General features: G+C 52.0%; 2 protein-coding genes across 41 annotated transcripts in view; one reads left to right on the top strand and one right to left on the bottom strand.

Moving 5' to 3' along the window:
• TREH (trehalase) overlaps window positions 1-27812 on the top strand; it is a 57847-nt gene that overhangs the window by 25117 nt on the left and 4918 nt on the right. For 2 of the 11 annotated variants that reach the window (XM_037882148.2, XM_043533966.1), the window contains exons 9-15: window positions 649-698; window positions 1500-1700; window positions 2342-2559; window positions 2999-3110; window positions 3795-3907; window positions 4473-4526; window positions 4775-7767. In XM_037882148.2, the coding sequence (XP_037738076.1) occupies window positions 649-698; window positions 1500-1700; window positions 2342-2559; window positions 2999-3110; window positions 3795-3907; window positions 4473-4526; window positions 4775-4912 (886 nt within the window). In that variant the 3' untranslated portion in view covers window positions 4913-7767. The other 9 variants (XM_037882153.2, XM_037882157.2, XM_037882150.2 and 6 more) reach the window with 8 other exon arrangements.
• Window positions 6467-27812, bottom strand: part of PHLDB1 (pleckstrin homology like domain family B member 1) — a 128101-nt gene continuing 106755 nt past the window's right edge. For 11 of the 30 annotated variants that reach the window (XM_043533942.1, XM_043533943.1, XM_043533938.1 and 8 more), the window contains 11 exons: window positions 26791-26946; window positions 24826-24942; window positions 24418-24520; window positions 20586-20880; window positions 18573-18663; window positions 18194-18340; window positions 17588-17858; window positions 17235-17320; window positions 16182-16211; window positions 10808-10846; window positions 6467-8584 (listed from right to left, as the gene is read on the bottom strand). In XM_043533942.1, the coding sequence (XP_043389877.1) occupies window positions 8444-8584; window positions 10808-10846; window positions 16182-16211; window positions 17235-17320; window positions 17588-17858; window positions 18194-18340; window positions 18573-18663; window positions 20586-20880; window positions 24418-24520; window positions 24826-24942; window positions 26791-26946 (1476 nt within the window). In that variant the 3' untranslated portion in view covers window positions 6467-8443. The remainder of the gene's footprint in view (window positions 8585-10807; window positions 10847-16181; window positions 16212-17234; window positions 17321-17587; window positions 17859-18193; window positions 18341-18572; window positions 18664-20585; window positions 20881-24417; window positions 24521-24825; window positions 24943-26790; window positions 26947-27812) is intronic. The other 19 variants (XM_043533961.1, XM_043533963.1, XM_043533959.1 and 16 more) reach the window with 9 other exon arrangements.

The raw sequence follows: 27812 nt of genomic DNA, 5'->3' as shown, positions 1-27812 counted from the left end.
GGTCTCTAGCAAAGCTCTACAATGGCACTGAGTATGTTCCACAGACCATTCCCCGTCCCGTGATGGAGACAGGTGCCGATGGGCATGGCTGTGTTGTTGTCTCTTCCGAATCCTGTCCTGTGATAGGACATTGACGTCACAGTGCAGAGTGGGCTGTCCTTCTCCAGCCCCTGCAGAAAACACGCTGCTTCACAGAGCCGTGCCTGTCCCAGAGCATGCACAGGCAAGATCTGCAGCGGCAGGCAAAGGTATCATGGCCTCTTGTTACCCTGAGGAATGTGTCCCTTGGAGACTTGAAGGTCCACTGTGCAGACAGCTTGAGGAGGCGCTCTCCAGCCCAGCAGCTGGGTTGCTGGTTGAGATCTGGAACTGCTGAGGGTGGAGCAGTGCTTTATGGGGTTCGTGCTGCCCTCAATGTCCGACAGGGTCATCATGCTGCAGTGCCTGGCAGCTGGTCCTTGTAGGACCACTGATAGGATTTCGCCCACAAGCTCAGCTTCTGGCTTCCCTTGTGCAAAGCCACTGCGAGATCTGGCTCTGCATGCCAGGCATCCCAGCCTTTGCCTGCTTAGGGCCAGGAAATTACTAAGAACGGGACTGACCTGGTGATCTCTCTGCCTCCCATCCCCTGTCCACCCTCCCCTGCAGACCAGAGTCCTACAGCAAAGACTGGGAGTTGGTAACTGACTTAAATGAAGGTAAAGAGATATTTCTGTGATGTGACAGATGCTGTCCCTCTAATGCCCACTAGAACAGAACAGCCTGTGCTGCTTTTCAGTGACTGCACCTAAATGTGGGCACCCATGTACCAGGGGGAGGCAGAACAGCTGGGTGGGAGGCAGGGAGAGATTCCTGAGAGTTGGGAAGGGGCTTGGATATGGAATTCCCATATGTGGGAGGTGAGGCCATGGCACAGATGTGGTGGTGTTGGGGGGTAAGCTCCTTTTAGCCATGGATTCTTGTGATCACTGCTGGAGCTCTCTGCACAGAATCCTGGTGTCCTTCTTGGGAAGCTGGGTGGTGGGTTCATGCCCACCAGATGGTTTCACTCTCCTTGGACTGCATGGGTTCAGGCTCCTACATGTTCCCATGATTCAGACAGGGAAACATCATGTGTCAATTCTGCAGGACAGGATTTGTTGGGGCTCCCCAGGATTTGTGCTCTAACAGTTCCTTCTCTCTAAGGAGCCTTGGGATGGAGCTAAGAAAGTGTGATAGAAGCTGCTTAACCCCTGCTCCAGCTGAACCAGCATAACCCTTATGTCTGTCTGTGCTTGGGGGTCAGTGCTCTGGCCTAGGGTCCCTGCTCTAACACATGGTTCTATCCTCACTGCCCCAGTCTGGGGACCTGGTTCCAGCTGCACTGACTCACATCCCATCAGAACCTGTGTTCCCTTCTCTGCTGTTTCCTGCCAGTGGTCACCCTGGGCAGAGGTACTAAATCTTCTGCCAAAGGGGACATTGAGTAGTATCTGTTCCAGTCTGTGTGTGTCTTGTAGATGCCAGGCAGGAGCTCTGGGCAGAGCTAAAATCTGCGGCAGAGTCAGGCTGGGACTTTTCCTCTCGCTGGTTCCTCTCCTGGCCTCCCCCACTCCCTGCAAAACTGAAGGATACCAAAGCCAGGGCTGTAGTGCCAGTGGATCTGAATGCCTTTCTGTGCAAGACCGAGCACCTGCTGGCTTCATTCTACAGGATATTGGGTAAAGAGACTGTTGGGAAGTGCCTCCCTTGGAGATACTGATGCTTGTTGAATCTCTTCCCCCTCCACGAGCTAGGGACACAAGATGTTGTTATTGGGGCAACATCCCCTGTGTGGGGAAAGGGCCCAGCATCCAGTAGCATTGCTACCCGCAGAGCAGCTTGTGTAAACAGCAGTGCAGCCCAGTGGCATCTTCCTGCAAGTGGGAGCAGGAAGCAGTTTAACTTTTCTCTGCCCCAGGTAAAGCCACTTTGCTGCTCACTTCATTTATTTCTGTGTTTATTTAATTCTCAGCTGCTGGGAGCCTAGGGAGGGCATCAGGTGTATAGGGGATGGGCATTGTAATGATCAGTCTTCCATAGGGCACCTGCCTTTCCCCATCTTGGGCTGTGTCAGCAAATAGAACCTGGAAGACTGCAGCTGACTCTGCCTGAGCTGGAGTGGGTTTCAGCTTCCTCCTCTCGAATACTGAGCAGTGGCCACAGGCCATGCTGCTCGGAGTGCACTGGGACTGTAGAGTCTGCAGTGAGCGCTGCCGTGGACCACAGCAAACACTGAGGGCTGTAGTTAATCTGTGGATGCTTCGCAAGCCCCTCACTAGTGTAATCAACCATTCTCACACTCTCTCTCGCTCGCTCGAAGGAAACACCACCAAGGCTGCCCAGTTCCAGGCTGCTCTGGAGCGCAGGCTCGAGGCTGTCCAAGCTGTCTTGTGGAATGAGGCTGCTGGAGTCTGGCTGGACTTCAACCTCCTGAAGAAGCAGCCAAACCCAGCCTTCTACCCCTCCAACCTGGCACCCCTGTGGACTGACTGCTTCTCAGATCAGGCTGCAGCTGAGAGGGCAGTGCAGTACCTAGAGGTGAGCTGGGTTCATGTGGGTAAGATTCCTCACCTCAACAGACCAGTCCGTCTCCATTAGCCCATGACGTGGGGAGTGTTCCTTGCAGATAGTGGTGGGTACCACATACCTTCCTGCTGAGCCTGGCATGTGCTGTCTGCACAGAGCAGAGCAAGGTGGAGCTGGAGCCCAGTTCTCATGTAGCCCCATCCCAAGTGTTTGCCAGGAGATTCCCAGGACTTGCTCGTCCAACTCAACCCACTAGTGACTCCTAGAGCCCGCTTCCTGCACTGGGCCATGCCTGTTCCCATCTCAGGAGCTTGGCTGGGCTAGGAGTAGCTGACCAGGTTAGCCAACGAAATCCTCTCTCCCTAGATCCCCTCTGCAGCCTTCTGTCTCCTGGATGGTGACTCACTGGGGACCTCAGTACCCCCACTCAATATGCTGTCTACATTTGCAGGGGAGCACAGTGCTGTCCTACAAGAATGGGCTCCCTACCTCACTTGCCAGGACTGGGGAGCAGTGGGACCTGCCCAATGCTTGGCCTCCACTGCAGCATATGGTGATTGCAGGTAAGGATGTTGCTGTGCTCATACCTAGTTTGCAGGACAGGAAGCCCATTGGAGAATTTGCTGTTTGGTACCAGACCTCCAGATTGTTTTAGGACCTGCCCCTTGTTTCCTTGCACCTTGTCCCAGCCATGCTCCCGCTCTAGGTATTGCATTATGCTTCTCTCAATCCCTGCCCTCCATGCTGATGCTGCTTTGTAGCCTTGTTGATTGATCCTGTTTCTGTGGGTTTGGTTCCTGACTGTGCAGCAGCTGCAGGCCAGGCTATGAGCCCATGTGTCACAGTGCCATCTTGGTTTGGGGGAGACTCTCCCACCTGGGCCTTTCCCAAACTCCTGCTACAGCGGGCCATCCAACCACTGACACTGCTCAGTGGAAAAGCCAGGTGGCTCCAGTAACCTTCGTCACAGCTGCTTGAGAGTCCATAAGCCCTTAGGGCCTTGATCTGTGGCCTTCACTTGAGCAAAACCCACATGGTTTGGTCCCAACCTGTGGAAGCCTGCTTTTGGAGGAGGGGGTGGAAGAATTGTACAAAGCCCCTGCCACTGCCTGGCTCCCTGGGGTGGCCTTGAGCTCCAGTGAGGGCTCTATTGTCACCTCTTGCAGGGATGGACAGGCTAGTGTTTGCAGGAGCTCTAGCATCCGCTGTGACCAGGTCCCTGACCTGGCATTTATCTGTGTTCATAGGTTTGGCCAAGTCCAGCTCCTTGAGAGCCAAAGAAATTGCCTTTGCCTTGGCCCAGAACTGGGTCAGAACCAACTTTGCCTTATATAAGAAGTACCAGGCCATGTTTGAGAAGGTAAAGCCATTGGTGGTCCCGGACAGCCAGGCTGCAGCCCCTGTGGGTAGGAGTTTTTCAAGTGGAATTCATGCACACATCCTCCCCTGTGATCCTGGGCAGCTGGTGGTGATTACCTCAGAGTGCCTAGTGCCTGCATGGAAAGAGACGGGGCTGCTACGCTAAAGGACCCTCGGTTTGTTTTGACCCTTTCATTGTCAGTTTGTATTCAGAGCAGGGCCCCAGGTGTAGAGACACCAGATCCTATCTCAGACAGTTCATCCGAGTGGACTTGACCCTGGGCAGATGTGTCCAATGTGGGGGTGGGGGTGGCTGGTCAGCCATAGGTCTTCCCTGTTGTGCTGGCTGGTCTTTGTCATTCTGTCCCTTCCCCACTCTTCCAATGCTGCTTTCTGCCCCTGCTTGATATACAGCTTCCTCTGCCTTAAGCACCTGTGCTCGTGAACACAGAAGAGCTGGATTCTGTGCCTGCCCCTCCTTCCCTGGACTCTGTGGGGGGTGGGGGTGGGGAACACTCTAGCCCCCACTCTAGTGGGGCTTTCTGAATAATCTTCTTTCTCCCCAGTACAATGTCGATGGAGATGGGAAGCCAGGGACAGGAGGAGAGTACCAAGTCCAGGTAGGAGCATGTACTGAAATGCTTCAATGCCTACAGGGTCAGGATGTGTGCTTACAATCTCTCACTAGGCAGGGAGGATGTGCTTTCCTTATGGGGGGAGGCCCCCTGTTTTGCCTTCAGAGGGGAGGCCCCCTGTTTTGCCTTCAGACAAATTGCTGGGCTGGAAGCTGATGCTGCAGCCATGTGTAAGCTCCTGCCCTGGGTAACAGGAGCATGTGCCTTGCTAATGCTGCATTCTCTCCTGCCAGGAGGGATTTGGCTGGACCAATGGTGTAGTCCTGCAGCTCTTGGATCTCTATGGTGACCGCCTGACCTCTGGCTCCCCCTCCAACCCCTTCGGGGCCTGGATTGTTGCTGCTTGCATCTTCCTCCTTAACCTGAAATGACAGGGGAAGTGGTTTGGGCTCCCAGCAGCAGGGCCAGAGGAGACAAGCCCATGTGTACGGAACAGTGCCCTGGCCTCATAGCCAGTTAAGGAAAGGGGGGGTGCGCGCACCTGGGGCAGCCACCTCTTTCTATACCTGCTGGGACAGCAAAGCAGCCACAGGTGAACAACAGTTGTGACTAAAGCCCTGTGCATGCAGCCTTGCTGAGCCCCCCTACCTGAAATTCTCATGCTCTTGCTGTTTCATTAGTGTTTATCAAACTGGTCTCTGCTGCCATGCCTGCCTTGGTGGCTACTGGGACAAGTAGAGCCCTGATTCTTGTGGAGGTCTGTGCTAAGGCATCTCAGCCCCTAAAGACAGACTCTGCCCTGAGAGTAATGGTCCCTGATCCCGATGGCTAGTGCACAGGTGAGATCCCTGAGGGAGTGTGTTATGTATCCCCCCTCCATAGAGGATGAGTTGTTACAGCTTCAGTAGCTTGGCTCTAAGTTGTAACAGTTCATGCTTTTATCTTTGGAGGACCTTAGATCAGGCTCCACTGTGGCTATTACACGTGCATCTGCTACAAGCAAGGGAACATGCTGTTACTTTGAAGCATGCTGCTGCTCCCTGGGTCCCTTTCCCTGTCAGGGTTCCCACTGCAGCATGCAGCCCTCATTATCAAAAAGTGAACCTGTTCTTGTTTGCGCTTGTTGTGCCTTTGACTCCCAACCACAGCTCGTACAATGCCTTTTCCAAACTGTGACGTGACCCCAGGGCCTGGGCTGTAGGCTCCCATCATGCTCCTGCATCTCAGTTCAGTGTGTCTGTGCAGCACCTGGCACAGTGACTGGAGCGCCCCTGTACATGAGGAAAACAGTAGTGCTGTATTGCACCTGCCAGTCACCTGCTGCTCTTCCACTGCCTGATGGGCTTTTGCACCACTTACCGTACAGATTCTGCACCTCAATTCTCCCAGCCACAGCAGAACAGGAGCAACACGGCCATGGGCACAGAGGGGAAATATGACTAGTAGAATGGGCTGCTGCTACTACTAGCAAACTCTTAAGGGGCTATGGGACACAGTGGTTTCATTCAAAGTCATCAACTGCATGCTGAGTGACCCCATATGCTAAGGCCCAGCTAGAACTAGTCAGAAACTTGCATTTGCAGGTGGGAGGAAATTCCATAATTTTGAAAGGTGGGGTTATTTTTAGTCAAAATTGGAATGGAATGAAAGATAAACATGTTATAAAAATGTAATAAGAGGGTCATAGTTTACTGCTGGGAGCCCAGCTCATTTCCTACCACAGATCCTTTTATCCCTTCATTCTCACCAAGCTCCCTCTGTGCCACCCTTCCACATCCCCCTCATTCAGAGAGATGTGTAAATAGTTAAACTTGTAGAGTTTGTTGAAGTATTTCTTTTGTCTGGATAGTCACTGAGGCTGTCACCATTCCAAACTTCATAGGGGTAGGGCAGAGCACTTTCAAAGGCAGGTGTCTTCCCAGCACAGTGCCTACTGAGAACCTTTTGGCTCAAGAGCGGGGAAGGTGGAAATAATCTCAAGTCTGTTACTCAAAAGGCTTTATTGTTTGCAGTCTGTCTACAACTACTGAAAAAAGAGAGAGGCTGGATTGGCTGCTGCCTGCCCCCAGCCTAGGTCAGCAGAGGGAGGTACAAACTGGACAAAAGGAGAGCTAGGCCTAACAGCAGTGGCACTTTAGGAATTCGGATACCTAGGGTTAAAAAAGATATTCAGAAAATAAGGATTTCAAGGTTATAAAAGCAAGGTGGGATTTAAATACTCTTGTTCTTTCAAGGGATTTTCAGCTGTGTGAAACTTAACTCTTCACTAAGGCCTAGAGGAAGGCTGTGGAAATTCCTAGCTCTCAGCTGGATTTTGCTAATGGGGGTAGGTATAGTTAGCCACTTTAAAGGGGCACAAGATGGCAAGGGGCCCAATTCTTTAGCCAGTCAGCAAAGCACTGAGTGCTGTCACTTCCACTTCTACAGTTGGAGCAGCTTCAGGCTTGGATAGTATGGGCCGAATGCTACAACGGGCTGAGCACCCTCAGCTCTCTGGGACATTGAGGGGGCTCAGAACCTCACACCATCTGGCCTTTAGAAGTGAATTTAGGCTCTGACACCCCATGAGGCATGTGCAGACAGTTAACTGTAGGCTTTGCATTCTTCTTACCTTGCTCTCCTGGTATCTCCTTTGGGCGAGGCACTTTTTAAAGCTCACAGTGTCAGCAGAACAAGCCATTTGTTCCCTTAGACTACACCTCCGTGCCTAGTGCATGAGAGAGATCACAAGCCCTGGCAGACATAAATATTCCCCCTCATCCCACAACATTTGCACACCTGGCACAGTTACTTCCACCTTTACACCACATCAGAACCTTCCAGCCAGGCACCTTGCCTGGGCTGATGCACAGATCCTCAGAGGTGGTCAAGGCACAGGAGAGCAGAGAGATGTCTGACACAGACAGACCCCTCACTGTTACAGGCAGCTGCAGTAAATCTGGCAGGACTGTCATGGTGCACATGCTGGCACCTGCAGCAGCCTTGGCACTGGTGAGAATGGCACAAGAAAAGGAAACAAGTCAAGCAGACAGTGGAGCAAACTGGGGTCTGGTCACAGGTGCTGGTAGGATGCGCCAGATGCATCTGTGATGCAGTTGTCATGGTGATGCCCAACAATCTCCAGTTTTAAAAAGTGGCAGCATTTAGATAGCTTAGTTCCTTAATCCAAAAGCTTCAGGCCTAGTTTGCACTGGTACCGGTGGGATGGTCTTTGGCAGCTCTTCTGTTTTGTACCTTTTAGCCCATTGATATGCTTCCATTGAAGAATAAAAAAGCCTGTTCTGTACTGTTTTTTATATATATAAAAAACCCTCTTGGCTGGGCCTCTGTGCCAGCCTTGCTTAACACCTCTGTTCCATGTTAGAACGATTACACCACACCTGTGCACTAGCTAGGCCCGTGCCTTCACTCTTATCACCTACACTGTGTTTAATAGAAAGCACAGGGCATTTGGTGCAGGCAGAAGGGGAAACGCAACAGCGATTCCACTATTCCACAAGGAATGGCTACAATATGAAAAAATAAGGATTTTGTAACAAAAAATCCTGGCTTTACACGGCTGATCTTTCCTGGTTTTTGTTTGTTTTGTTTTTTTTAACCCCCCCCCCACTGGAAAAACAACCACCCCACATTTATTCAAACAACATCCCAAAGCTCTCTTGGGAAAATGGCAAGAGTGCTGGGCCTGGAGCCAGGCCCCTCTAGTCAGCAGGGAGGTTTAACCAACCAGGGCCCAAAGGGCATGATACAGCCAACATCTGCATGTTTAACCAACCCTTATATTCAAGATCTTCTTGCTGTGGGATAAACACCACAGGTGGCAGGAGATGGAAATGGCTGTCTGCTGTAGCAGGTGGTGGTGGGGCCTCTAGGTTATCTTGGACTGTCAATGGCAAATCCATCTGGGAGAAGAGGAGAAGGCAGGTCTGGAACAGCTCCACCTTAAGCACCCCTGGTCCCCATCAATTCATGAACTGGGTGTAGCCTTCTGCTCCAGTCACAATGACATCCATCCAGATCCTCATGGCCTCAGCTGATGGTGCCACCATGTAATAGAGGCGGTCGTGGGTCTTGACGCAGAAGGTAAGAGCTGGGTTGGGACTCTGCAGAGGTGAAAGAAAAACATGAGGAGCTTGTTCTTGCAGTAACTAGGGAGCCAGCTCTTCCCTCGGTGATAGAACCCATTCCACTTAAGGGCTGCTGAGGACTTTTCTGACTACAGCTAGTGCTCCAGCAGAGGCTCAAGGCTGTACAGCTGCCTGTCATGCTGTTGCCCAGCTCCACCAATCTTAGAGAGAGGAAGACTGTCTGCTGGGCAGAGGGGGCGTGGGGGGGGAGCCCCTAGTGCCAACCTGCCTGAGGCTCCTCTGCCTTTGATATGTCCACCTCCTGGGGCAGGCCCTTGTGTAAGGGATGTGTCAGACACTGAGTGCGCTTCTACCCGTAAAGACAGATCCTAGTCACAGTGAAGTCAATGAAAGCTTTGCCTAATAGAAGTAGGATTTGGCCTGAAGAATGAGGCAGCAGCTTGAATGAATGGAGAAGGGGAAGATGAAGTATAGGATGTCCTGAGATGATGGAAATCCAGGCACTTGAGATCTGCAGACACAACACTGGAGGAGGAATGGCTGAAACAGGATAGAGACCTCTCAGCACATGGAGAGAAACCCAAAAGCTGAAGCTACTGTACTAACTCATCATTCCAATCCAACTGTGTTGTCAGACCAGAACAGCACTGGGGACACCAGGGTTGTGGAGGACAGAGCTTACACAGGATTAAAGGTTCCACTACTGCGTCTAACAACCAGCCAATCTGAGAGCCACTGTGACCCTACTGAAGAGAGTCAGGACCCTGGGGGGTCTATCTCTGGCTCTACTAGTGCAAACATGGCCATAGCCAAGTCAGATCAGCTCTGTGCCGTGACTTCCCATCTAATACATTCTTCCTACAAATCTGGTAAGTAAGCCATCCACTCAGGCAGGGTGGTGCGGCTAGAATCAGACCAATCACACAGCACATTCCTGAGCAGCCAATCAGCACGCACAGATTAACCCCCAGCCAGGCTGAGGCCAGCACAGAATGGCAGTATAAAAGAGGCTCAGACCTTGGCATATGAACCTTACCAAGGGCATAAGGGAGCTGCAGGTCTGGCTTCCGTGCACTGGCAGATTCTGTGGCCAGCATCAGGCAACTCGCATAGGATACAAATACCCAGGGCATACTCTTGAGTCATGCTAGATAGGGGCAGAGTTTACATGTGGTACCAACTGAAATTGGCAGCTGAATGCTAGAAATAGCCGTATTCATTGATCTCAGCCCTGGAGCTACCCCAACAATTTAATGGGGATGTTACATTCACAGCTCTCAGTCTGTTGCAGAGGCTGCTTAGAGTCAAGGCTACTACTTGTTTGGGGAGACCACATGCTGAGCAGATTCTGAGCACACAAACTCCTCATTCCAGGCATGCATGCTCCAGATACCTTGAGGATATTCCTCAACACCCTACTGCTTAAGGAAAATCCAACCCGCCCTCAGCTCCACCCAAGCTGCTGCCATTTGGGAAAGATACTTGAGAAGCTGGGTGGGTGCAGAGGTGGAGCCTTAGTCTTGAAGCCTGCTGCAGGGGCCTCAGTTGTCCCTGGAGTCAGTAGGAGACAGATATGTGGCACTTTGCTGGACCTGGTCAAAGGAGGTGGTGATACCTCCTACTCTCCCCTATCTCTGCAACCCAGAGTCCAGCCACCTAAAATGCTCTCCCCATTTTGTTCATCACAGCCCCCAAGTGCTTGTGGTTCCAACCCACACTTTGATCTCTCCTGCATGAAACCCCAATGGCAAATGCGAGGGATGCTCATTCACCCTAGTCACTATTTTTTCACAGTACCTGATGCTGCTCCTATCAAAGTTGAAGGGAAAACTTCCTCTCTCTCTCCTGGGAGCAGGCCCAAAGCACTCTAGGGCGAGACTGTATTGGCCATGCACACCATACACCCAGTCAATCTTGTAAAGGAACCCCCACCCCATTGCAGAGAGAGGGTGAGGCTCAGAGGCAGAGGGAAGGAGCCTTAGGCTGCTGGTCCAGAAACACCAAGTGCAATACAGAAATAGAGCCCATTGCAGAGTGTATTCCTAGTGAAACGGCCTTTTGTGCAGGGAGGTCAGAGACTGCTGGGTTGAGCAAGACTCTGCATTGCCAGTTAAAAACAAATGAGCACACAGACTGCTACAAACAGGCTGGAGACCCAACCAGTCAGGCAAGGTCACACCACCCCACAAAACAAGAGGAAAGAGTGAGAGGCAGAGAGACAAGTGCACTGAGACAAACCTCTCTTCGGAAGTGAATGGGGAGAATATCTGCTAGTTGCTAGAAGAAAATAAAGACAAATGCAGTTAGAACAGTTCTGTAGCCTTGCTCCCATTGGAGCATCTGTTGCAGTGACTGAAACCCTCTCCCCATGTTAATTATGCACCCTAGGAAGCATTCAGAAAATCAGTTGGCTCCATTAGGGCAAGGAAAGCACTCTGTTAGGCAAAAGTGTTTAGAGGTAAACGGTTCAAATGCTAAGTGTATGGCGTAAGTGCAGGACAGGTAGTATTCCAATGGAGGCGGGAGGGCCTTCACTCTTCCCTATTGAAGCTGGTCTCCCTTCATGAAATAACTCAGTAGTAGGGCTGTCAAGCAATTAAAAAAAATTAATCACAATTAACTGCGCTGTTAAACAATAATAGAATACCATTTATTTTAATTATCTTTGGATGTTTACTACTTTTTCAGGTATAGTAATTTCAATTACAACACAGAATACAAAGTGTACAGTGCTCACTTTATATTTATTTTTATTACAAATATTTGCACTGTAAAAAACAAAAAAAATGTATTTTTCAATTCACCTCATACAAGTACTGTAGTGCAATCTCTTTATCATGAAAGTTGAACTTACAAATGTAGAATTATGTAAAAAAAAACCAAACTCAATTAAAAAATAAAACAATGTAAAATTTTAGAGCCTACAAGTCCACTCAGTCCTACGTCTTGGTCAGCCAATCACTCAAACAAGGTTGGTTACAATTTGCAGGAGATAATGCTGCCTGCTTCTTGTTTACAATGTCACCTGAAAGCGAGAACAGGCGTTTGCATGGCACTGTTGTAGCTGGCGTTGCAAGATATTTACGTGCCAGATGCACAAAAGATTCATGTGGTCCTTCATGCTTCAACCACCATTCCAGAGGACATGCTTCTGTGCTAATGATGGGTTCTGCTTGATAACAATGCAAAGCAGTGCGGACCGACGCATGTTCATTTTCATCATCTGAGTCAGATGCCACAAGCAGAAGATTTTCTTTTTTGGTGGTTTGGGTTCTGTAGTATCCACATCAGAGTGTTGCTCTTTTATGACTTCTAAAAGCATGCTCCACACCTTGTCCCTCTCAGATTTTGGATGGCACTTCAGATTTTTAACTCTTGGGTCGAGTGCTGTAGCTTTTTTTAGAAATCTCACATCGGTATCTTCTTTGCGTTTTGTCAAATCTGCTGTGAAAGTGTTCTTAAAATGAACATGTGCGGGGTCATCATCCGAGACTGCTATAACATGAAATATATGCAGAATGCGGGTAAAACAGAGCAGGAGAGATACAATTCTCCCCTCAAGGAGTTCAGTGACAAATTTAATTGACGCATTATTTTTTTTAATGAGCATCATCAGCATGTAAGCATGTCCTCTGGAATGGTGGCCGAAGCATGAAGGGGCATACAAATGTTTAGCATATCTGGCATGTAAATACCTTGCAACGCTAGCTACAAAAGTGCCATGCGAACACCTGTTCTCACTTTCTGGTGACATTGTAAATAAGAAGCAGGCAGCATTATCTCCCGTCAATGTAAACAAACTTGTTTGTCTTAGCGATTTAGCAGAATAAGAAGTAGGACTGAGTGGACTTGTAGGCTCTAAAGTTTTACACTGTTTTGGTTTTGAGTGCAGTTATGTAACAAAACAAAAAAATCTGCATTTGTAAATTACACTTTCACAATAAAGAGATTGCACTTCAGTACTTGTATGAGGTGAATTGAAAAATACTTTTTAAAATCATTTTTACAGTACATATATTTGTAATCTATAATAATAATATAAAGTGAGCCCTGTGCACTTTGTATTGTGTTGTAATTGAAATCAATACTGAAAATGTAGGAAAAACATCCAAAAATATTTAATACATTTCAATTTGTTATAAGTGCAATTAATCACAATTAATTTTTTTGAGTTGAGTAGGACAACCCTACTCAATAGTAATTTGGCTAGAACCTACATTGAATCCTGCTGTAATCCAGTGGTTGGATTCTTCCCCCAACAGGGTGGTGAATTGCTGGTTCAAATCCCTTTTCTGCTGGTTGAGATGGGATTTGAAGCAGGCTCCCTTATCTCTCAAGTGAAGGGCCTAAATGCTGGACTGGAAGGCATTCTGACATAGGGTTCCCTCAGTCTTTTCTATTGACACTGGTCCACTTTACATAATAACTGGACCAAAGTCTACCTCCACAGTTCTTGATGGTATGGGGGTTAGAGCACTTCTCTGGGATGTGAGTGACCCTGGTTCAAATTTCCCCTCTGCCTCAGTGGAGGGGATGTGGTGCCTGAGGTGCAGGGCCTTGTAAATTGACTGGACTATACAGAGCAGCTCTTAGCTGCTTTAATGAGTAATTGTGGCCATACAAAAGACCCAAATCACTCTTGTCCCCAGCAGCTAGGATACACACCCAGGCTGTGGCAGACCCAGGTCACTCCCCTTCGCTGCTGAGGGGTGTGAACAGGGAGCTCCCACCTCCCAGGGAGAGTCAGAGGTGGGCAAGCCCTGTCCAAATCCCCTCCCTGTCCCAAGGTGGGAATGGCTTCCTGAGAAAGGGAGAGGGTTCAGACATGGATGTTCCACCCTAAAGGGCAATCACCGAGGAGGCAGGAAATCCCTATACAAACTCCTGCTAAACATTTGAACCAGGCTCTCCAAGACCCAAGCTAGTACCCTAACTACTGGACTATAGAGTAACTCTGGCTTTTGGCCTGGCCAGAAGAATAGTCAAATCAAGTGGAACAACTTCAAGAGGCAGGAATGAGGAAGCCCATGAGCACTACCTACACCAAAGACCAGGGCCCATATCTGGGCTACTGGAGAGCTCTCTCCAAACTGTTTCTCCACGGGGAAGGGGGGGAGGACTTGAACCAGCAATTCCCACACACCAGGCACAGAGGTTAATCACCAGTCTTTCCCATAGGCTGGCCCAAAGAATAGTTAAGCCAAGTAGAATAGCTTCAAGAGGCAAGCATGAGGGAGGTCCCCCCATTTCTGTGGCCCATAGCTTAGAGCACTCATCTGGGCAGTCAAGATCCTTCTTTACATCCCTTCAACTAACCAGGCAGAGGGGGATATTGAAGCAGGGTCCCCCACATCACAGATGAGCATGGTAACCGCTGGATAAAGGGGTCACAGATCCATAGGATCAGTGCTATGGCCTCACCTTTGGAATGGACTCTAGGAGGAACCCCTTCAGTGTGCCAGGCTCACTCTCCTGCTAGGGTAAGCCACACAGTTTCACCACCTCCTTAGGCTGGACCTGTGGGCCTGCAGCACGCCTGCCTCACCCCATGAGCTCTGTTCAGTGAGTCCACCCGAGGCAGAGCCTTGCCAGAGACTCATAGGCTCCTCAGGGATGAATGTACCTCGCGGTACCTCGCCAAGCATTTGCACTGACACTCCCATAGCGTTGTCCAAACTGTTGGCTTGATTAGTCAGCTGGAACTCCACATAGGCAGCCCTGAAGGCAGTACAGAGACCTGAAGCACAGCCCATTCTGGTAAGCCCCGAGCCTAGGCAGGCTGTAGTGAACCCTGGGTTCAAACTCTTGTCTCCCTCTGTTTGACTTCCTTCCTTGGGTTCCAGGTGAGAGCCCCGCCTCCTTCCACCAGCCAGTTCTTATTGCCACCTCCCTAGTCCTGTCTTCTCCAGCTGGGGAAATGCTGTTCAGGCTCCACAGGGAGAAGCAGGGACGTCCATATTCCTCTGGGTTGTTGCCATAGCAGTTCCTTGCCACCATGCTCTCCTCAGACACGGCTTTGCTGTCTTCTGGGCTCATCCCTGCCCTGATTTCCCTTGTTCTCTGCAATGAGGCAGAGATAAGAAGGCAGAAATTGTAGGCATGATGTTTGCAGATGTAGGTCCAGGCAGAATGGAATGGCTCTTGGGCTTCAAGATCTCATCCAAGACACACACCCCCATGGAGTGACCTGCATGGAACTCAGAAGAATGAAGACCTGGAGCCAGTCCTGTGGGATTTCAAAGTCTGAGTGTTTCACAGCAATGCAAGGGCCTGATACATGATGGTTGTCCCTCAGGTTTGGATGTGATTCTTCTGTGACCCCAGCCTTGAGTATCTGAACCCTGCTCCACTACACCAGGGGTCTGAAAAGTCACTCTCATTTCATTCAGAAAGCTGTCGACATCAGCCAGACACTCCCACTGCAGCTATAGGCAGCCTCAGGGAAGACAGTGCTGGAAAGGGTTTCCCCCCATGATGCCAGCATGGAATTACAGTGCAAGTAAAGAGACGTTCCCCTTCTGCAGCATATGGGACTCTCCAGCTCTGTCAAAGGCCAACAAGACTTTTCAATCAATTCCACTGGCAGGAAGCTCAGGGCCTAGTCATGCCTGCTCCTGGAGTCACACTGCTATCCCTTCAGCCCAACAGCGGTGGCAGCTTCTTGACCTTCAAGGGGTCACATGCTGGTTCCAGCAGCAGGCTGCATTATCTTCAGATAAAATTGTGCTGGCTCGTGCTACTGCCCCTCCGCGACGTGCTCCCAGATACTTTAGATCCGTTTTCCTCATTTCCCCGAAGCAGATTCCAGCTGAAATTTCTCCTTTGGTGCCATATGAAGGCTGCTGGGATTCAGAGGTGTACACTGGTAGCTATTTTTCCACACTTGTTATTAATTTTAAAGCCAGCCAGCAAAACTGTAATGTTTGGGTTTAACACCTGCTGTCTCCTGGCTGCACAGAGAGAGAAGTGCAGCCCTGCTTCATCACTGTGCCACTAGCAGCTTTCAAAACCTTGGTTTTAAACTGAGAAATTTCTCCCCTCGGGTGAAAGTCACATGTTAAAAACACACTGAGTTTGGCCCTTGCTCATCCAGTGACTGGGGGCCCCAGAGCTCAACTATGTTTATGGCAAGAGGGGACCAGGCACCTCATGCGCTGGGGCCTTGCAGCTTGTTCAGTGCTGATGGAGCATTGCTAGCTGCTGCAAGGTTCCAGGAATGGAAAGGGCCTTCTCCCCTGCAAAGCCTGCATCCTCACTCCCCAGGGACTCCAAGGGCACTTGCAACTTCAGCTACTTTATTGCCTCAAGGCACCCATCCCCCAGGAAGAGGGGTTTTGGGATGGGAATGAGGGAAGGGGGGCTGGTGTGGTTAGGTTAGAGAGACAGGTGCAGGTGGCTGAGCGCACCCCGCTTTCTGAAGGAACAAGGCTGGTTCTGGCTGCACCTGAACCCCAGAGTCCCCTGGTCCCAGGACTGGCAGCCTGAGAGTTCTGCTGTTAGTACCAACACAAAACGGGTTAGAGCACTCCTGGCAGGAAAGGGTTAATGGGAACCCGTTGTGAAAGCAGGGTTAGTGCTTGGCACAGCAGAGCCCAGAGGGCGGGATACATACATTTGCTAGGCTGAGGTTGAAAAGTCCTTTCTGAATAGGAAGGAGGAGGGGGAAAAAAGAGAGAGAAATAGACAAAGAGCTCAGCCTGCCCTGGGTTCAGATACTGTTACGCTTGTCCAGCTGTCCATGCAGTATGATTTGTGAGCACAGGCCTATGCATGTAGAGGTCTCCAGTCAGTAGCATTGCTCTGGGGAAAGCTGCAGGAAATGAGGTCCCAGAGGTAGTTCGGCCTGTCTCCCACTCATTCCTGTAGGGCCAAGACTCTGTGACGTCCAGGGACATGCTAGTGGCCCAAGTGCAGGCATCGTACTGTCTGCCCCCCCGACATGCTGGATTTGTATCTCCCAGCAGACAGACAGTGAGTGCTTGGTGGAGTTCCCCCTGCAGATATGAGGGAGGTGGCTCAGGCTGTACCACAGGATTCAGCGCACAGTGCTGGGCAAGCTGCCGCAGTGTCGCCCTCCAGGTGCCTGGAGATAACACCCCTTCCCAGCCACATCCACCCCCATGCCAATTGAACCTCTGGCAGAGTCACAGTCACCCACCCCTGGGTGGAGAGCACAGCAGTGACCTGGACAATGGGCAGCACTAAGGCCATTTCTGGCATCTGGGCCACTGGCCACAACCTGATTTGGACTCCAGGAAGCCTTGGCAGTAACTAATCCCACCCATCCCTTGGGGTGGGAGAGAGGCTCTATAGCACAGGCCCTGCACTGTCCTGTTGGTCCAGAATGGCACACTTTCTGGTGCCAAGGGCCTGGGCCCTGCTGGCTACAATGGGGCAATTCTGGAGTTTGTGGGACATCTGTGGCTCCCAGGGGCCCATGACACATCATAGTGCTGCAACTTGTCACTGGGGTGGGCATAGTGATGCAAATGGGCTTCTTCATGAAGCCCTGCTTCCCCAGAATGTTGCTTCTTGCGGCCCGGTGCTGTAAGGCTGTGCTTGCACCATTGCACTTGAGGACCCCCCCTACCCTCCCAGTAACAGCATTAACCAGCCAGCCGTTCCCCTTCCCCAGCCCACACCCAGGGCAGGGCCCAGGCCTCACCTTAGCAGCACTGCGGAGATGGTCATAATAAACCTCCTCTATGGCTTGGAAATAGATCACTCCCTTGAGCTTCGTCTCATGTTTATCTGCATGAGAGAGAAAGGCAAGGCACTGTCAGCACCAGGCTTCACAGAGAAGGAGGCAGGCTCCCAGCTGGAACTGAGCCAGACTCCACATGGGTTAGCTAGAGCCAGGGATTCTGGCAGCCACAGCAGGAGAGACATCCCTGAGACACCGTCAGTGACATGGATGTGATGAGTCCTCCTGAGGGTTAAATATACCTTTGGTGGCAGTTGGGTGGGGTATCTGTACAGAGACTGGGGGAAAGTAGGGCAACAGTGGGGTGCTCTTACCAACATAGTAGGAGACTGTGCGTTTCATACGGTCGAAGACGAACCAACGCTTCTTCCAGGACTTGATCTTGCCGCCCATCTTGACCAGGTACCCCTTGCACATCTTCTCGGTCAGGATGACATGATAGCAGGTGTCCACATTGTGGCCTGAGGACTCAATATGTGTCTTCAAGTCGAAATCCTCCTTGCGGATGGGGAGATACCTGGTCAATGGCCGTGCCTGGAGAAGCAACGCAGCCTCGTCAGTGCCACCCCAATGGCAGTCGCCGCCCTTGAGAGTAAAGGAAGTGGGAGAGTTGAGCACTTAGGAGGGTGACACAACTGGTGGCAGCATCTTGGATGCTAGGAGTGCCATGGGGCCTGTGCTGGCTAAGTCTCAAAAGGGGACAAGAGACCCTGACCCTTTCCCTACCCTTCAGCCCCAGATGCTCCAACATCAGACCAAGAGAACTGCATGCCAGGTGGCACCTTCCATGCATGCATGGATGCTAGGTCTATGGCTGAAACGGCACTATGCAGCCTCCTTAACACCAGAGACAGATGGAAAAGGACTGCCCCCTGATGCCCTGCTCTGCCCTCCTCTCTGCTCCACATCCCTCCCCTCACCTGGGAGAAGTGCTTCTCTCGCATCTTGACCTCCTTCTCTATCAGCTTCTGCCGATGAGCCGTCTCATCCTGCAGCCTCCGCTCCAGCTGCTCCCGTCGCCTGCGCTCGTCCTCCAGGGCCTGTCGCCGCAGCTCCATCTCGCGCTCCTGCCAAGTAAAGGACATGGCAAGATCCCCCCTCTGCCCTGCCTACCCCATGCCTGGCATTAGCTACCACAGGCACTACTCAATGACGCAGGACTTGTGGGTGTGACAGTGGATGGCTGGCAACCCTGGAGACTGGATCCCCTCTCCATGCAAGTTTCCTCGTCCCCATAAACAGAGGGTGAGAATGCTCCTGAGTGTAGCTCCCTAGCATTGGCATACAGACCCAACTCACCCGTGACTCCATCAGGCGAGATTTCTCTGCATGGGCCTCTTTCAGCATCTTCTCCATCTCCTCGATCTTCACTGCCTCCACCCCACTGGCACTGCAAGACAAAGCTGATACCATCACAGCCTGCAATCCCCACTTGGGCCAGGAGCCTGGCTGCTCCACACAGGTGGAGAGTGTGTCCGGAAAGGATAGCAGTTAGGAATCCCATGCTCGCTCACCCCTGGGCACTAGTTAGGCAGCAGGGCCAAGCAAAATCCCAGTTCCCTGAGAGTTCAGGGTCAAGACTAGTGAGCCAGACCTTGGTGAGGGAATGATTTTTCACAGACAGGGCTCTCAGGGATTAACTGGCAGTGGCATCTACTCTGTGGAGGAGGTATGATGAGTCCCTCTGCACTTGGACACTGCACTCCCCTCTCTGTCTCAGCCCAGCAGGGGCCCACAAACACATTTTGGGAGCATGTGTCCCCTCAGGGAGACACCCACACATGGATCGTTCACTTGACATCCAGGGAAATCTGTATGAGTGTACTGTGGTGCTGTTTGAAGGAAGACAACTCCTGTCCCAAAGGGCTAGAATATAAAGGCCCTGGAACAGCTAATGGAAATTCTCCCTTCGCTTGAGGGGGAGGGACCTGGATCTGGGATGCAGAACACTGTGGGTCCAAGCCATGATGCCAACCATGGGTTCTATTGGGATCTGTTTGCAGTCAGGGATTCATTGTAGAGGCAAAAAGAAAAGGAGTACTTGTGGCACCTTAGAGACTAACCAATTTAAGGTGCCACAAGTACGCCTTTTCTTTTTGCGAATACAGATTAACACAGCTGTTACTCTGAAACCTGTCATTGTAGAGGGTAACCTGGAGAATCAAGTGGGGCCACACAGCCTGCTCTGCCCTAGCCCAATGCCTCTCATACATCTAGAGCTGCCTCTAAACACTGCATCTGCCACAGGATTGCCTCACACCACCAATCACCACAGACACCGACAGAATTAACATGAACAAGCTCTATGGGCTTTTTTTTCTGCCAACACCCTGCTGCAGAGCAGACAGAGCCAAGATGGACCTCCAGACAGACAGAATTCATGATTTTACTGACACGCCTGAGCTCTGGATTCCTTCCCAAAGAGCATACACAAGCCAGTAAATCCCCAACTTGCATGGCTGCTGTGCACAGCCCAGCACAGTAACTTCCCAACACCCTGCACTTAGAGCCTGACAGTCAGGCTCTCATGTTGGGCAGAGCAAGGGGAGCCACCTCAAGCTTCACCGGGTTCATCCAGCCCTCCAACAATCAGCTGGGGGCGGGGGCTGTTATTGCCCAAGGATTCTGAGACAAGTGCTGAGGAGTTTGGGGAGTCTCAGAGCAGGGGAGCGGGGCGGGGGTGTGTGGGATGGATGATGGAAGGTGGCTGCAATGAAGTTGTCAGAAATGCTCACAAATGGCTCATCTGTCAACGCAGTGAAACTCTGTAGGCCCCTGCACTTATTAACTAGCCCTCCCTCCTGCTAGTGACCACGTCCCTTCTCCCCCTGCCCTGAATGACCAGGCTCCTGCCCTCAGCTGTGGGGGCGGGGGGCGGGGTGATTCTCAGCTCATGTAGATGCACCTGTGCTAACTCTCATCTAGCAAGTTTGCTAAAAATAGTGTTGCCACGGCCGTGTGAACTGTGGCAGATGCTGCCCGGAGTAAACGCCCGTCAGAGACCTCAGGTACCTTAGGCTCACTGAGCCCCTCCCAGTTCACCCCATACAGAGGCCACTGGACACGCTTTGCTCATTACCAACCTGGCGGCCCTCTGGTGAAAGGCTTTCAGTCCCAAACCAGCTGGCTGCTCCCTTAGGCCAGGCCAGGCATCTGGAATGTGCTGACGTCTCTCCTGAACGGGCCGGATTCTCTCCACATCACCTGTTGTCAGGACAGGGACCAGCCCGTGTGCACCCCTCCCCTCTGCAGGTTGCCCAGAGGGCAGGTATTACCCTGCCCATGGAGGCTTGGAGCAGGCGCCCGGATTACCTGGACATGTTATCAGGCGAGCAGGCTGAGTTGCCACCAGTGGAGATACTGGTTTCCATGCTGTCTGAGCTCTCCAGGCTGAGTGTGTCATAGGCGTGGTCCATGTCCTCGGCCCGGTGCCCGATGCCATGGGGAGGATGATGATGGAGAATGGAGTGATGCATGAGCGGAGGGTAGGAAGAAGGGGGGTAGTGAGGCTGCCCGTGCAGGGCTTCCCACTGGGACTGCGCCTCAGCAGCTGCTTTCTGCTTCAGCTCCGCCAGGCGCCGCTTCTGCTCCTCAATCACCTGCTGCCCTGTACCCCAAGGGAAGAAGAACAGAGGGCAGATCACCAGGGGTAAGGAGGGGGCCTGACTGGCTACTGTAGCTATGGCCTGGGCACTGGCAGGCAGCCTTCAAGCAGCCTGCACTCTGTGCCCAGCGCCATGACTCACGAAGAGCTTCTGCTACTGTGCCATCTCTGGCCAGGAAGGCACGAGTCTGAATTGCCCAGTGCATCCAGATGTCATGGACTAAGTCCACATAGTGCGTGATTGGACTTACAAGTATGTGGCTGTCTAAGTGTCCATAAATACGTCTACACCTATCAGAGCATTAATGACGGTGAGCAGAGACTCTCCTATGATATCCATGCAAGTGCGAGAATACCCACCCTGCTAAACACTGTGCATGCCCATCCATTTCCCAGGACAAACATGCCCCTGTATCCTCATGTCTGCCTGTTCAGCCAAAGGGGAAGCAGCACACTAAGTCTTCAGAGAACTCCCTCACCCATGGCCAAACCTCTTTACAGCTCCTGTGGCAGCCCCTATCCAGCACTGTGGGAATGCAGAGTAAGTGGGATAGAGATAAATGTGGATTCAAACCGCAGCTGTGACTGAGTCTGAAGGCAAAGGGAATTCCCTGCTGTGCATGTGAGGAGTCAGGGATAAGCCTGGTCTCTGGGCAGGATGCACATTGCTGCCATGCAGCAGCCAAGAAACCAGGGCTTCCCTGGAAAGTCACTCACCCTGAGGAGTTGGAGCCACTGCCACTATTGTGCAGCTGCAGCAGCCCTGCCGTATTCATCTGGGAGCTGGCAGTGAGACAGGAATCAGGCAGGTCTGACCCAACTGCCTGGATGATACTGGCCACCGACGGCACACCCCACTGCCATGCTGTGTTCTTGGATGCACTGGAAGCTCCCAATGTGGCTCCATAAGGGGCTCCTCATCTTTTCCAGACCCATTTAGATCAGTTACCCCCACTCCTCCCTCCTGCCAAAAATGCACATAGCCAGATCCAACCTTCAAGGTTCCCAGCTTGCATGGACCATCCCAGCTGGGCCTCTACTTTCCCCTGGCCTCCAGCCCATCCCCTCAGACACTCAGAGCAGAGACAGCAAGGGGAGGGCGCATGCTTCATTCTGGCAGGGCTGGGCAAAGCATTCATAGACCAGGCAGCCTGATACTAGGTTTGCGTGCTCAGTGGGGCTTTGGGGGGTGTAGCAGGGTGAGGGGGGGATGCAGGGAGGCAGAAGGACTAGGCAGCAGGTTCCTGAAGGATCTCCAGCTTTCGGCACTTTGCTTGGCAGGCACAGGCACCGAAAGGCTCAAACTGAGCTGCTGTCACTGGAGATGCTGCTGTGCAGGAAGAGGAGGCAGGCAGGGTCCTGCAGAGCTCATTTGACCAAAGTAGGAAAGGTGTTGGCTGACATGGCCTATGGGGGAGAAAAATGCTCAGGGCTTCCCTCCAGGCTGTGCTCTCTGATCCAGGGGAAACCTGAGCTGGTCAGAACAAGCCATCTGCGTCAGTCAGCACCAGCCCCTAATGCCAGGGGAAAACAAGCTGGTTCCCAAGTGCAAGCTGGAGATGCTCTTGGGGGAAGATGCCCCGGAAGCATCTGGCCAGTTTGTCCAGCACTGCAAGCAGACGGACTCACAGACACACTGACACCTTGGGCTTGGGTCTGTACCTCCTCCCCACCCTGGCAGATGGCATCAGGTGTCTTCTTGAACCACACAGCCATGCTGCTGCCTAGGAGTCCTAGCCTTTCCAAGTCCTAGGGCTGATCTAGGAGTCCTAGCCTTTCCAACTCTCTAACTGACACATCCCCTGGCTGCAGTGGCTCTCTTGGGAGTGTAACAGCTGGAGATGCACTGTGTGGAGCTGGGAGTGAGGGGAAAAGCAAGAGATCATGAGAGAGCCATAATGTCTGTGTCAGAGCCAAACCAAACCTGGTAGGCTCCTGGTTTCTTCCTCTGGGCATTGCCTTCTCCCTGCGGCTGCTGCTGGGAAGGGTGCCCTTGTGCAGGGTTAGCTAAGGTTTTAGTCTCATCTACAGTGTTAGATCAGCCATGCTGCCGCCCAGCACAATTACTGTGGGCAGATGGGACCTGCCACATTTCATTGTGTTGCAGGACCATGCTATTGTCTTGCCAATGAACAGATCTCACAAGGGTCAGAGGGATTGCAACCGAGTCGCAAGATGAAATCTGTTGGGAGCACTGCTCGGTCTATCACTGATGGGAGTTCTTCCTCCGAGAATCCTGCCAAACTGCTAAAGGCCTAGTGCACATGGGTCACAGCAGCTGCTAGCAACAGCCACACTGGAGCATGACCAGGGCCAAGCATGGACAGAGTCTGGGAATTGCCAGCTGAGCTGAGCGCTTGGGGCCAGACAGGCCAATGCTGCTCACGTGCAGCAAAGCAGCATGTGACAACTCAGTGATGACATCCCCCCACCCACCTGCGAGAGTCCTGACCTCTCCCCTTCCCAAGTTCCTCGTAGTCTTCTCCAGCTGACTTGATCAGTCATATTAAAGTCAAAAGACTGTCAAAAGGTCTGACGTGGATCCTTACTCCTTCATTTTCTCTCCCCCATTAGAAGAGACCACCTCATGATGGGCATGTTTATGGCTCCAGTGGATGGCCTCAGGGGCCAAGCATCAGCTAAGACACCCTGACTCCCGGGAAACGGGTTCAAATCCCAGCTGGGTCAACTCAGCCCTTCACCCTTCTGAAGACAGGCCCAGCTACTGCTCCAGACTCCAAAGCCAGTGGCATAGGCAGCAGCCTGACACACCTCTTGGAGTGAGAGGGGCTTATAGCAACCTAGATGGTTGTTCTGTTTCAATTGTGGCCCCCAGGTGTTCTCAGGCCCCCCTCCTAACACAAACAGTTACTGATCCCCCAGCACCTGGGAGGCAGGTGCAGTACATGAGGAGAAACCATAGGCTCAGCTCAGCCCAAGTTGCAGAGGCTTGGGCATCTTTCCCCAGTGGATTTGGATTTCCCCAACCTGGGCTGGGTACTTGCTGAGTTTCTGGTAACTCCAGCCCAGGGAGCAAGAGACCCAGGACCATTCTCACAAAGAGACAATTTCTCTTCAAGCCAACCCTCCCTCCACAGGCAGATCGGTGGTAAACCTCCTTCCCCGTCTCTCGATTGTGAGCATCACCAGAGCCTCATGTGTTTGTGACGCACAGCCAGACTAGACCATGGTCTGGGCCTGCATCATTCAGGAGGGCAGAGTAGTAAAAGCTCCAGGCAAAGAGACTGTTTGCCGCCAGCTTAGGAAGTGGGTGTTTCTCCTCCTACCACTGCATGAGAAAGGCACTGGGAGTTCCCCAGGTGGGATGTCTAATGAACCACAGCCGACAGTAACACATAATGAGCAGAGATATTTGTGCAGGACACATGGCACAAGCAAGGGCAGTAACATCCTGGGAGGGGCAGAGCAACCCCAGCTCCCAGAGAAATCACTCAGCGCAGTTTGGAGCATCTCCTTTATCACTCCCTGGGCAGACTGAATCCCACCCCGCTGTGAGATGCCCTTGGAGCAGGCACTTACCCTTCTGCTGCAGGGCCAGCTGGCGTTTGGTCTCGATGTCCTGCAGTGTGGCTGCCAGGTTCCGTGGCAGGCTACCTGTGCCATTCTGTGGGTGTAGGGGACCCTAGGGATGTGAAAAGACAAGGATGAGGAAGCCCCCGTGGGATGCCAAGTCCCTGGCTCATGGGCTCAAACTGCAGTAAAGGGCCTTAGTTATACACAGTCTGGCTGATGGAGATATTAATAGATCTTCCTGCTGTACTGCTGTGAAAGGGCATCAAGTCAGGATTCCAGGCTGTGCCCCACAACTATCTTCCTGCAGACCAAGAGCCCCAGAGCCCGGGCGCCCCAGGGTCAATGGATTGGAACAAGCCCCTCCTTTGGGAAGTGAGTGACAATGCTGGTACTGCAGCCCCCCTCAGCACATACCTTTGGAGAGGAGCTACGTCCCAGCGTGGCCACACTGAGCTGTGAGGATGATGCAGACCCGCTCTTTGTGCGTGGGAGGGTGCTGCCGGTGTCGCTGTCCATCTTAGCACGATAGACCTGGACACAAACCCAGACATGACTAAGAAGGGCAGATGAAGGCCACAGCACAGGACCCTGTGGACTGGCTGAGGCTTAGGGAGAGTTGATGGTTACCATAGCCATCAGCACCCGTAACAGAGATTCATGGCATTTGAACCACTCCAACCCCGAAAGAGGCAGAGAGAGGGGAAAGGAGCCTAGGTAGCAACAGGAGGATAAAATGGGATTCTGATACGATGGCAACCTGGATCTACCCGAAGGATCTGCATCTTTTCAACATATAAGACACGTGCAGACAGCAGCTGCCTGAGAGCCCAGCTTGTTAGCAGCAGCAGAGGTAATGCTAATCTCAGTTACGTCCCTCCTTCAGCCCCGGTCCTTCAGCACAGGCTCCTTCCCTACAGGGTATTCCACATAGCTTTGCTCCATCTTGTCTGAATGTGCCCCATGCTGGCCAGCTGCTCCACAGGGTACAAAATATCCAGGCCCAGGAACATGCCCTCTCTGAGCAAACACCTGCCCTTCTGAAAACCAACTCCCACTGTTAAATTGAGAAGAGACCTTGTTACAGTGAGATTGTGTTTCATTCCAGATGCAGTGTCTGTGACTCACACTTGCTTTCAAGGGCTTAGACAGTGAGAGCAAACTGGCCTCTAGGTTGCCTTACACTCTATTCCAATAGCAGAGCCTTTACCCCTGGTGAGGAGATGGGTCCCAACCTGGAGAAAAAGCAACTTTTGGACTCAGCAGCTGAGTTCCTGTGAGCTGGACTCATTGAGAGTGAGCATAGAGCCCATACGGTTGTGCTGAGTCACCTCTACAAACCTCAGTACAACCTCCACGAAGATGGAATGGCACATGCACTGGTACAGATTGAGGGCTCAGACCTTCCCACTGCTGCTGCTCTGGTTCCTCTGAAGAGCCCCAGGCACTAAAGAAGCTTGCTGCTGCATGCAGCGGACTTGGACATGAGAGGGTCAGCTCTTACTTCGTGGGGTTTGGTGCCTGGGACTTGTGGTATACTGAGGGGGCCTTTTACTGCAGGTACTTCTCTCCTCTCCACACTCATTAATGTCATTCAACAGGTTATTGTTCCTCAGCTGAGATCAAGGGCTGGTCTGGAACCCAATTAACGAAAGGGGCTGTAACCTGAACCATCAGCTCCCCAAGAGAAAATCTGCATGAGCAGCTATTGCAACAGGTCTTACACTGATAAATAATCTATTTAATTCATTCTCACTTGGCACTGGGGCTCACAGACTTGCAGTGGAGTAACTAAAAGTGAACTACAAATAATTTCATTACTTTGATTCTGTGTTCTGTGGAGACGAACCCTAAATTACACAAGACAGGGCAGGGAGTGGCTCTTTAATGTGTCTGTTGAGCACCGTGTGCTGGCATGACATGGCATAAATAATAATAAATACTTCCCTGAGAGAATAATTCCCCCCCCAGAATCGCCAGTTGCAACATTGTGAGAGTAACGAACCCAGCCGGGCAGTGGGAAATCAAAGCAACAACCAAATTCTGGGTCAAATCCACTGAGGGAGCAAATTGGCTCCATTGATTCATGGGAGCGGAGTCAATTGACACTAACTGGCAATCTGGGTCACACTACCTCTGTCTTCCCTCCATCCCAGCTGGCTTTGGGAAGGGACTCAGAACATCTCTAGCTCGGAAACTCCCTCATGGGGTGACCAGTCTCACTAATCTAACTAGCTGAGTCCAGCTGCAGCTGGCCTTGCTGCCAAGAGCTCCCTCCCCAGGCATCTCTGTGATCCCAACCCTGCAGCCTGTGAGCACCCAAAAGGCCATAACTGTCCACCCCTGCAGGGCCTGGAGATGGGGAGTGGGTGGGGCAATTACCTGGAACAGCTTTCGAGAAGAGTGAGCTTTAGCAGGAAGAGGAGGAGGGGAAGAGTGAGGAGAGGCAGGGGAGGAGGCCTCGAAGCCAGCCATGTACCACTTCTCTAAATCCAGGGCAGAAAGCTGCACTGGGCCCCCCTGAAGCTGCTTCTCCATCTAAAGAGAGAGGGTGTGAGAGACAGGAGGGGTGAGATGGAGGATGAAACAGTAAGAGAAACCCTGCACCATCCCTGCATGCTCACACCAGGGACCTGGATGTGGGGAGAGGGAAACAGAACCTAGTGCTCCCTACAGCCCACCAGGGGCCCCAACTGGCGCCATCCCTTTCTTCCTGGGAATTAAAACATGGGACCCTTCATCTGCAGCCAAATCCCAGCATTGTGCTGACAACAGCTCCAGGATCTTCCACCCGCAACCCCATCATCAAGGAGCCAGAGCAGCAGGCGCTACCGCGAGCACTGGAAAGCCACAGACACTCAACCCCAGTCTGCATGGCTTAGAGCAAAACCAACTGGATGTGGCACAGAAGCCCTGTGGGAGCATTGTGAGTCCTCACAGAGGGGCTGAGATAAATGAAAGGCAGCAGGGGACACAGGCAGGGAGGGGGGACACAGGCACCAACACTTGCAATGGGAGCTGTGCAGACAGCTACTCCTGCTTCACCCTGGAGCTGCAGCAAAGCAGGGCAACAGTGCAGCAGGGTCAAGGTCGGGCTGGCTGGGACAGAGACACTGTGTTCTCAAACCCCTTTTGAACCCAGGAGTGTTGGGACAGATTGTTCTGAGTAGATGCCCATGGCTTGGGGCTCAAAAGGGTGTCATTCCTTCCCCCTCCACCTATGGTATGCCGCAAGGCTCACAAGGGACCCTGCACACACAGGAAGATGTCAGACATCCCTGGCATAAACTCAGTCCTAGGCCATGAACTCTCACCACTTACCAGTCCTCTTGCTGGGTCTGCTCCCCTTTGCTGCCAGTCCTAGCTCCTCCTCCAGCTGAGTATTGTGATGAGGGCACTGGGCA

Source organism: Chelonia mydas, chromosome 22 (genome assembly GCF_015237465.2).
Source record: "Chelonia mydas isolate rCheMyd1 chromosome 22, rCheMyd1.pri.v2, whole genome shotgun sequence".
Classification (NCBI taxonomy): domain Eukaryota; kingdom Metazoa; phylum Chordata; order Testudines; family Cheloniidae; genus Chelonia; species Chelonia mydas.
The sequence above is the reverse complement of the archived record's forward strand: the minus strand, read 5'-3'. Positions and strand labels throughout refer to the sequence as shown.